The sequence below is a fragment of the Prionailurus viverrinus genome, chromosome E1, assembly GCF_022837055.1.
Source record: "Prionailurus viverrinus isolate Anna chromosome E1, UM_Priviv_1.0, whole genome shotgun sequence".
NCBI classification, from domain to species: Eukaryota; Metazoa; Chordata; class Mammalia; order Carnivora; family Felidae; genus Prionailurus; species Prionailurus viverrinus.
Genome location: NC_062574.1, coordinates 17103826 through 17114077, shown reverse-complemented (window position 1 = coordinate 17114077; position 10252 = coordinate 17103826). Strand labels below are relative to the sequence as shown.

Below are 10252 nucleotides of genomic sequence, written 5' to 3'. Positions count from 1 at the left end.
CAGTGTGGGAGGGTTTTGAGGTAAAAGAATGCCTAGTGGGTCCTGAGCATTTGTCAGCACTGCCCACCCCCACCCCCCCAAGCCTGGGGACAGCATTTACAGAGGCTTGGGTCTCGCCCCCCTCATCCCCACCCATGCAGGAGGCACAGACTGAGCACTTAGTAAAATATTTCATTCCGTATGTCTTGTTTTCCTCCTAGGGTCAAGGCCACAGCAGAAGGCTGGGGGCAGTGGGGGGTGGGTAACGGGGGGCGGGGGGGGGGGGGGATGTGAAGGAGGGTGTGAACCTGCTTCCATGCCAGTTTTCTGATTAGTTCTCCGGCGGGGGTGCAGTGAGGAAGCCGCCCTCTCCCCTGTGGGTGAAAAGAAGGAAGAGAGCCCTCTGCCATAGACTGCTGGGTGTAGCCGGTGGATTCGGCTCCACAGCCAACAGGTTGTGTATGTCTGTAGAACTGGGGTGACACCCATACGTTTTACCACTTAGGGTAGTGAAATCAAGTGAACTGATTAGAAAGAGAAGCGTAACTCAACCCCAGTAGGTCTGGGGAGACCCATCGAATCGCCGCCACCCCTTTGAGGTCAAGCCCAAGCTCCCAGATATCCCCAAGAATAGCGCTAATACTAAGCACTTCCCCTGCCCTGACCGGGGGACAGAGGGGACACCGCTTCGCCGTGCAGCACCATTGCTGAGGTCCCTGTCACCCCGGGTCTCCCAAGGCCAGCTCCTGCTGAGTCTCGGACGAGGCACGCAGCCTGGCGGGTGCCAGGCAGACTCGAGTCTCTGCGACGCTCCATTTGTCCAGGACTCCCGCGAGGGGCGGAGTTCCCTTCCCAGTCCCGCCCCCGGCCCCAGCCCAGAGAGGCGGGGTCCGAGTTCCAGACCAACAACCAGGGCGGGGCCAAGGGTGCTCCCGGTCCGGCAGGGCCCCCCAGGCTCGGAGCTTCCCCCCCGCGCGCTGCACTAGTCCGTGCCGTCCACCAGCTCGCACAGCATGTTCTCCAGAGCCGTGATGCGCTGCTCCTGGGCCTGCACCTGCTCACGAAGGGCTTTGATCTCCTCCAGCAGCGTCTCTAGAGTGTGCTGCTGCTGGGGCACAGAGGAGAGAAGAGGCTGTGTCTGGAAGGGATCGGTAGTGGGGGATGTGTAGACTGGGCCGGAGTGGAGCGAGGCCGCATCTTACCGACAATGGGGCATCGCTGGCCGACTGGCTGCGGCGGGGGCCCGAGGGAGGGCGCACGTCCAGAATATTGCGCTTGGTGACCCGAAGCTCGCGGTGCTTGGGAGGTATGTAACCGTCCCTCAACGAGATGAGCACGGGTTCCGCGTCCTGGCCAGATAGCCATTCGTCAGCTTCTAGGGCTGGCTCAGGGCCAGGCGTATCTGGGTATAGATCGTCCTGGAACAAGTCTGACTGCGGGCAGCGTGGGGAGAGAGGAGGCCTAGTGTTAGCAGAGTGCCTGGCCTGCTCCGCTCCCTTCCTCCTCTTCCAGCCTCCTCACCTTGCGGGGCACAGTCATGATGATGGGCTCACATTTTCTTTCGTGCAACTTGTAGAACCTGGAAGGGAGCCGGGTTCAACACCCCCGCAGGCTCCCACCCCCTTTTCTGCCTGGGATCAATAGGTTGGAGACCAACACTTGCTGAGCCCCTATCATGCTCTGTACTTGAAAACACATTATTGGCCCAGCTGGTAAAACATCTCTGATGGGGTGTTTATATTATTTTTCAGATGAGGAAACTGAAGTTTAGAGAGTGTTAAGCTAGTTAATGCTGAGACTGGCACGGAAACAAGCCTGTTTGACACCCCCCCCCCCCCCAAGTCCCTGTGTCTTCCCCAATGGCTAGTGGGGACAGACATGGCAAGCGAGAAGGCTGCTGACCGGGCGATCTCACACTTGTTGACTTCCAGTCCCCGCTTGGGCATGAAACCCATGCCCCTCTGAGGCTCCTTGCTGCTGAACGTGTTCAGGTAATGCACGAAAGGTGGTTCGTCTGTAATCTCAAAGTACCGAATGCTGCTGTCGCCCTGCAAAACCAGTCGGGTCAGAGACTCTCCCAGGCAGAATTTCAACATCTCGGTCAAGCCCTTGTACTTCCCTCCCGGCCTCAAGCACCTTGCCGCATAGGTAGACGATGCTGGAGTCGGGATCGTAGAAGGGCAGTAGGACCCCGTTGCTTGTGTCCATCTCCTGCAGTGCCACTGGTTCCTCGAAATTGTTCTGCCCGAGCACAGGAGGCGTGACCAGCCCTGCCCTGGCCACGTGCCATTTCTGGATCCCCTGAAAGCCCCTTTAAAGCTTCCTACCCGCTCCAAACTCCAAGCGTTCCCAAGGCAGCTCTGGAGAACGCAGCCCCACCCCCGCCCCCGCCCCCACCCGCACATATACCCCTGCGCCGCATGCAGTCACCGCAAACCACCCCCAGGGACTCGGCATCACCAGGTGGAGGTGCCAGCGTGGGCTCCTTCAGGCGACGCAGCAAAACTGGGCAGAGGGGTGGGTGTGGGGATGGCAGGCGCTGCAAAGGGGGCAGCAGCCTCCAGCCCAGTCCAGGTGGGCATGCCCTGCGGGTGGGGGGCGCCTGGCCCCTCTCCCGTGATGCCAGTCCCCGGGGCACACACCCCAAGCTTCCAGCTGCGTTACCGGGTCCCACAGGCCCAGCTCTCGCTGGCTCATGCGGGTGAAGCCCGTGGTGAAGATATGACCCTGGCGCGTGAAGACGGCCCGCATGGGCCTCATTCCCTCGTGGGCCGCAAACCTCTCCTGGGGGAAGGGGGGAGACAGGGAGAGGCGTCACCCAGTTGCCTGCTCTGGAGAGCCTGGAGGCCCGAGCAACCAGCTTGCTGATTTTGGTGGGGAAGAGACAGGGTAGGGGTGGGGGCTGGAGACAGAAGAGGGCCTAACTACTCAGCTTCCTGGGGGGCCCTGGCTGGCCGCTGGCCTGGAGAGCGTCTGGGCCCAGAGAGAATGGGAGGCGCGGGCCTCTCAGCAGATCCCGAGCCCTTAAGCACCCTCAGAGGCTGATCCCTAGAGCAGGGGATGTCTGCCAGCTCCCCGGGTCGCAGCGAGGCTTTTCCCAGACAGGAGCTCCCCGCTCCGCTTCCGCCTTCTCGGGCACCGGCCGCGGCCTGGGTGGGCGCTCCTGGCAGGCCCAGCGAAGGAGCGAGCGCGTGTGCCCAGCGCGGCCTGGCCTACCGGGTCCCAGAGCGCGAGTTGCCGCTCACTCATCCTGCTGAAGCCGGTGCTGAGTAGCTTCCCGTCTGCAGTGAAGACGGCCCGCAGCGGGCGGGCGCCCTCGTGAGGCCGGGCTCGCTCCTGCTCGCGGGGTTAGTGGGTTAGAGCGCCCGCCGGCCCGCCCCCGCCCCGGCCGCGCCCTCCACGCGCACTCCGCGCAGACATGCACGTGCCCCACGCACCCGCACCCCGCGTAAAATTGAGGCTGGTGAGGCAGGTGCCGCCGCCCTGCCAGGGTACCGAGCTGGGACTAATGAGGCACGAGGGTTGTCCCCTCTCTCCCTGCCGCCCAGTGGGTTGACTAGGGCAGAAAGGGGCCTGCCAGAGAGCCCCTGTCGGGCTCCAAACCCTGGAAGATGGCGCTGGGTGCCAGGTGAGAGGAGAGGGGTGCGGGAGGTTTCATGCAGGTTCTGGTGGAGGGATAGAGTTGGCAGCTTCTCGCTCAATTACAACTGAAAGAGCACTGCTCTGAGCTTCTGAGATGTAGGGGAGTGGAGGGAACAGGAGCGGGGCAGAAAATTGTGGACTGTGGGCTTACTTAGGGCTGGGAGCAGAGGTTGCAGACACTGGAAGGAGGGTGGCCTTGGGTTGGGGTGGGGAGGTGAGAGCTGGGACTAGGGGCTCAGAGGATTAAGGGTACAGGGGCCTGACAGCTGGTTGGGGGATGGCCACGCCAAGCACTCACCGCCACCACCTGGCCCTTGCGGGGGTCTATAATGCGCAGGGTCTTGTCCTTGCAGGTTGTGGCTAGCAGGCTACCATTGCTGTTCCAGCAAACACTGTGGATGACGTCCGGGTGCATGTCATCTAGACTCAGGAGCACCTCCCCAGTGCCCACATTCCAGATGATGATCACATTGTCACCACCTGTCCAGAGCAGCCAGTCACCATTACTTGGGTCCTGCCTTTGCTTGCCCCCCCCCCCCCAATCTACAGTAGGGACCCCTCCGCCAGGCCCCAGACCTGCACTGAGCAGAACATTCCGGGCAGTAGGGTGCCAGCAGAGGATGCCCACACGTTTGGAGTGGCCCTCGAGTGTAATGATGGGTTCTGTGATGTTGCGCATAGGGGTATAGTCTGGAATTTGCCACACCTAGGTGGGGAGGAAAAGGCATAGGGTAAGTGGGATGAGGGGCCTGCTTTGTCCCTCTACTCCTCCCTTATTCCACACCCCGCCCCCCAACCCTACAGGCTCTCTTGAGTGGTAAAAATCAAATGCAGGGCAAGATGTAATGGCGCCTGCCCCAGGCAGAAGCAGCTGGGAGCCAGGACGGGGCACTGCCAGCTCTCCAGAGACCTCTCTATACACCCCAGCAGGGAGACTTCAGAGCACTGCCCCCTTGCTCTTCAGGCCTCAAGTTGGCCATGGCTATAATTAGTCCTAAGAAGTGCATCCTGGGAGCCGGTGGGCATGTGGCTAAATATAGCCTGGGAGCTGGGCAGGGTAGGGCCCTAGGACCTAGCACCTCTTTTACCACCTTCCCTAACACAGGTGAGGCAGCCCTCCCCCCTTCCCCTGCCCAACTGCCCTGAAGCATCCACTTGGCTCCTACCATGACCGTGGTGTCGTCTGAGGCACTGGCGATGACGTTGTCATTATGTGGGCACCAGTCGATGTCCAGCACTGGAGCAGTGTGCCCAGTGACCAGAGGGTAGTTCTTATCCACTCGTCCTGTCTGGAGGGGTCAGAGAGAGAGCTATAGGGTCACTTTCCTGTGTGTTTTTTGGGGGTAGGCAGTGGACCTGTTTACATCTCAGTACTCTATCACCTATTTTCTCTTTGCAAACCCCTTTCTGCACCTTCAGCCCATCCAACTACTTCCTGTACTTCACTGAAGGCAGAGTTGAAGTCATTTAATATCTCAGACACAGAGAGGTAATGACTTAGCCAAAGACACAGAGCAAGATACTGGTTGAGTCAGTACTTGAACTCTCAGTCCAGAGCTCTTGCAAAAATACCTACTAGGAGGAGGCTGTTCTTGGGCCTGTTCTCCCAGTGAGAATGTCTATAGGAAGCCCCTGGTAGAAGAGGTCAAGGTGAGGTAATATGGAATGCAGTGGCCAATAGCCCTTTCTTTGTCCCCCTTGGCAAGTCTCCCCTTTGTCACTGGTTTGACCTTGGAACCACAAACAGCAGTTACTACTAGTGCCTGAGCTGGTGCTCATCTACTTTGGTCCTTATGGGGTTTTTATGGGGGCTCTGAAGCCTTTGCAGGGGCTGGAGTCAGTCCAGACCAGGCAGTAGGGGAGTGGGGTGGCTGTGTAGCATTGGAATGGCAGTTGTACTGGGTGAGGAAGTGGCTCCAGCTTGAAATTTGAGCCCTGGGGATGGTGTCCTTAGATGATGTCTGCATTGTCCCCAAGTGAGTCACTGGCTATTGTCAGGCCTCTTTCTGACCCTGCCACCTGTGGAGCCTCCCTTAACAAGGTATAGGGGCCTGATCCAGGTCAAGGTCATGACTTCAGGTGGCCATCCTGGGGGGTGGAGATTTCTAAGAGGCTTGAGGCCACTCATCAAAGGTGGCAGTCACTGCTGGCCTCCATCCCTGGGGTAGGGAGGGCTTTGGCCTTATGGGTCATGCCCCCCTGCCTTTCGTTCTCATTCTATCCCACTGTAAGAACCACAGTGGGGAGGTGGCCAGGGACTCTTTGGAAAGAGCTTGACTCTGTCCTCAGTGTGCTGCTCTAGGGTGTGATTTAATCCAATGATCACCCTGCTCTGGGGAGAAAGATCCCACACCCAATACATGAGGAGGCGTGGCATTAGGAGAGATGGGGACAGAGTCTGGGCCAGGCCCTGGCTCCACTGCTTCCCAACTATCTTCATAATACTCTTCTCGTCCCTGCTGGCAACAGGGTGCTGCATGGAGTGAGGGATGGGCTATGAGTGGGTGCAGGGCACTGTGATGCTGCTGCTCTGTGAAGGGTGAGGGAGCCTCCCACTTGGTCCCCAAGGGCTTGGGGAACAGGGAGCAGCCAGTGGATACAAACTGCCCTCCTGACTGAAGGAGGGGTCCCCAGGAGCTACAGCCAGTGTCTTCCCCACTGCTTTCTTCCTTTCATCCCTCACCTTGGCCAGAGGCAGGACAATGAAGGCACCTCCACCTCCAGCCTCCACAATAATGGCCAGGAATTTGGGGTTGACAGCACAGAAGGAGCTGTCCCACGTGACCTTGGACACACGGATATCCTCGTAGGACTGGTCAGCCTTTGCTGCCTGCCCAAACACATGGCGGAACTTGCTCTGCCGAACCACACGCCGGCTCATGGCTGTGGGTAGAAGTGGAGGATCTCAGTGCCCAGAAATGCCTTTGGTCCTTAGTCCTGTGAGCTGTGGGAGGGAGGAAGAGTAGGGAGAGGATGGCAAGTGAGAAGGGTTATCTGGCCACAAGTCAGGTCCTAGAAGCAGGGAGCTTTCTTCCAGGTGATTAAAGTATGGGAGAGATCTTTGCCACCTATAAAGTGCTGCTTAATTCAAGAGGTTAGGATTTGGGGACTGACTTTTTTGAGACCCAGGCAGGAGACAGTGGAGTTTGGGACTGAAAGCTTCCTGGAAGTTGAAGTGATTTTGGGAGGAATGTCCATGCCAGGCTGCCCTCCTGCTGTCAGCCTTGGCCGAGCATCTCTTCAGGAAGTGTTTATCTCCCAGCAGCACCTTGTCCAGAATCAGAGGCCCTGGTTGTGGGATCTTGGCTCAAGGCCAGCTATAGGGCTAAGATTGTAGCCCCCCCCCCAAGATCCCCAAACCTGTATGTCTAACAGTTCATGCAGAGGGACTTTTGCCTGTTTCTAAAAATATGCCAAGGAGAAGTTCCTCCTGTCAGCTAACCTGAGCCTTTCCTGCTACTATTTTCATCAATTTCCTCCCATCCTGTTGGGGGACACAGTGTAAGTGGATCTCTCCTCTTTCCACGCTTCTCTTCACTGGCTTCTCTAAGAGGTTTTAACTATGGTCTAGCTTTTGCCTACCACACTTTGGTCCCGTTCTTCTATGCGTCCTCTCTCCTACTCAACTTTCCTGGGGTGGGGTCCTCAACGCCCAGGCTATGGCCAGATTTGCAGGAGTGGGGTGGGTGAAGTGGGGAGGGTGAAGATCCTTTTCTTCAAACAGGGTTTGTATTGTGCTCTACCCCAGGGGGCTCACCGAGCTTTTCCAAAGCCCCAGCCACGGACTCCTGCCCCTCCCCAGCCCCAGGCTTCCCCGTGCCCTTCACGCCGCTTCTATGGCCCCAGGCCTGACGCCCGGCCTCCCCGCACCCTCCTCGGGCCTCCTGCCCCAGCACTGCGTTCTTGGGAGACGAGGTGTCGGTGCCCTGCAGGCGCGCGGGCCGCTGTCCGGCCAAATATAGACACCAAGTCCGCCCCGCCCGGGACCGAATTTGGCGGCGCGGGGGAGGGGGCGCAGACCTCTGCTTCTCCGGAGACCCCGCCCGCTCCGCTGGCTGCGGTGGCAGCGTGTGTGTGGGGGGGTACCTGGTCCTGAGTGGGCCGAGGGGCGCTCACGCTGCGACTCCTCTGCAGTGGGGGCTAGGGGTGCGCTGGGGGCCGAGGGAGGCGTCAGGGCGCCGGAACTGCTTCTCCGGGTGTCCGCGGCGTCTGGGGCCCGGGTGTTCGTCTGAGCGCTCCAGCCACTGCTTGCGGCTCTCTGAGGCCCGGCGTCGCTGCAGTCCCAGCTGCCGCTGCCATCAACCTGCGGAGGCGGGGCCTGTGGCGGGGGCGGGGCCAGAGCTGCCCCGCCCCTCCAGCGGCGGGAAAGTTGAGCGCAGTGGACTCCGCGCCACCGTAGCCAGTCCGCTGGCCAAAGAAAACTGTCAAAAGTAATTGAATGTGTACACGCGGGTTGTGCGCACTCCTTCCCGCCCTCCGTGCCTCCTGGGTGGGCTGGGCATACCGCGCAAGATTAGGTGCCTTCGCGCCGCATTTCTGCTGCAATTGCACTCCCAATTTAGCCTGTCCCGGCTGGCGGTCCCGGTCTTCGGGACTGAACGCCCAGACCCTCCTGGGGAGAGGTCCCGCAAGCTGCTTTGAGGGAGTGATTTCAACCCTTGGATGAGGGCCTAGGCTGGCCCAGGGCAGCTCCAGAGTACCTGACAGGGGGCACTGATGTTACTGTCATTGTTGTTATTAATGGCTGTAACGACCACTTGAGAACCTAAAACGTTGGCACTGTAGGCATTTCACCCTTTTAGAGAGGATTCCATGGAGCAAGGCAGAACACAGCCTAAAGACTGGGTGGGGGAGTGAATCCACCTTGACCCCATGGGAACACCAGATGCAAGGAGAAGCAGCTGCCACAGGCCTTCAACAACCAAATTTTAGACGCCCAACCTGACTCCTAAGTCTTCCGGGATTTGTTTGAATTGATGGCCAGCTGTGTTCCAGGGAAGTCCCAGCCCTCATTCACTCCCGCTGGGATCCATGGATCTGAGTACTGATCAAGATTAAGAAGGAAATAGGGGTGCCTGGGTGGCTCAGTAGGTTAAGCATCCACTTGGCTCAGGTTATGATCTCACGGTTGGTGGGTTCAGCCCCAAGTCGGGCTCTCTGTGCCCATGGCTGAGAGTCTGCTTCGGATTCTCTCTCTCTGCCCCTCCCCTGAACATGCGAGTGCGCTGTCTCACTCACAAATAAATAAATAAACATTAACAACAACAACAACAAAAAGATTAAAGGGGCGCCTGGGTGGCTCATTAGGTTAAGCATCCAATTCTTGGTTTCAGCTCAGGTCATGATCTCATGGTTCATGAGTTTGAGCCCCCTGTTGGGCCCTGCGCTGTTGGTGCAGAGCCTGGTTGGGATTCTCTCTCTCCCTTTCTTTCTGCCCCTCCCTCTGCTTATGCTCTCTCTCTCTCTCTCTCAAAATAAATAAGTTAAAAAAAAAAAAGACTAAGGAGGAAATTAAAAGAAACCTAATCAAAATACAGCCAGTGAAAAACAACTAGTCCCTGAAGCTGCTGTACACCCAGTATCCACCCACTGCCTGGATTTCTTGCTCTGGATCATAAGGCCCTTGGAGGCCAGCATGAGGCCAGGTATTACCTCTTCTTCTCTAGGGCACACCTGGGGATCAACGGAACAGCCCTGGGGAGGGAAGATGTTGGAAAGCTCAAAGGCCCACACAAGGGTCCTTCTCAGGAAGATTCCAAGTATCCAGTGGCTTGTAGGGTAACAGAAGGCATGGAGGGCCTTAAGGGCAATGAGTCTCCCTTTTACCTAAAGATTCCAGGTACATGATTAGGAGGAAAAGACCTGAGTGAATCAGTTGCTCCTTAATAACAATAGCTCACACCTATTGTGTGCCAGACACTGTTCTAAGGTCTTTACACATATTAATTACATTCTGATAAGTCTTCTGTGATAGCTATTATTATTATCCCTATGTTAGAGGTGAGGAAACTAAGGTACAAAGAGATTAAGTAGCTTACCCATCAGTCAACTGGCAGTTGGTGGAGCTGAAACTTTTATCCAGTGGTCTGGCATCTGGGTCCATGCTTTTCAGCACCATGCATTTCTGCCTCCTCTTGAAGGATAATGCTACTTTATCTCACAAGTGCTGATCCTGAGAGATACTCTCTGTGGCACAAAGGATGCTTGGACTAACTAGAAAACTGGAGCTCTAGCCCTGGCTCAATCACCCCATTTGTGCAGTTCTCTGAGCTGTAAAACAAAGAGAGCTGGGTCAGGTTCTTTCCAACTCTGCACGACCTGTTGGCAGAGAAGGGATTTGATATGTCACCTTCTACCTTGAAGTGACCTTTTCTTCCCTTTCCTTTTCTCCTCTTTAAAGAGCACTCCATTCTAAAGCCCCCTCCCCTTTTTTCAAGTTTATTTATTCTGAGAGAAAGAGAGAGCAAGCAGGGGAGGGGCAGAGAGAAGGAGAGAACCCCAAGCAGGCTCCACGCCAAACTTGCAGAGCCAAACAAGGGGCTCCATCTCACAAACTGTGAGATCATGACCTGAGTGGAAGTCAAGAGTCAGATGCTTAACCGACTGAGCCATCCAGGTGCCGGGAGCACTG

At 57.4% G+C, this 10252-nt stretch overlaps 1 protein-coding gene across 6 annotated transcripts; it reads right to left on the bottom strand.

Annotated features, from left to right (window-relative positions):
* Nucleotides 1-151: 151 nt before the first annotated feature.
* Nucleotides 152-9814, bottom strand: CORO6 (coronin 6). 6 transcript variants are annotated; one of them, XM_047834005.1, is made up of 15 exons: nt 9660-9814; nt 8126-8321; nt 7708-8042; nt 6305-6565; nt 4788-4910; nt 4198-4327; nt 3920-4101; nt 3196-3315; nt 2644-2763; nt 2116-2220; nt 1882-2027; nt 1501-1558; nt 1182-1412; nt 990-1087; nt 152-353 (listed from the first exon to the last, which is right to left on the bottom strand). In XM_047834005.1, exons 4-15 carry the CDS (start codon nt 6500-6502, stop codon nt 311-313), a joined length of 1554 nt encoding a protein of 517 aa, XP_047689961.1. In that variant the 5' UTR covers nt 6503-6565; nt 7708-8042; nt 8126-8321; nt 9660-9814; the 3' UTR covers nt 152-310. The 6 variants fall into 6 exon arrangements, with proteins under 6 accessions (XP_047689961.1, XP_047689960.1, XP_047689962.1 ...); XM_047834004.1 differs by having other exon boundaries at nt 7708-8321; XM_047834006.1 differs by having other exon boundaries at nt 990-1084; nt 7708-8321.
* Between the last annotated feature and the right edge of the window lie 438 nt (nt 9815-10252).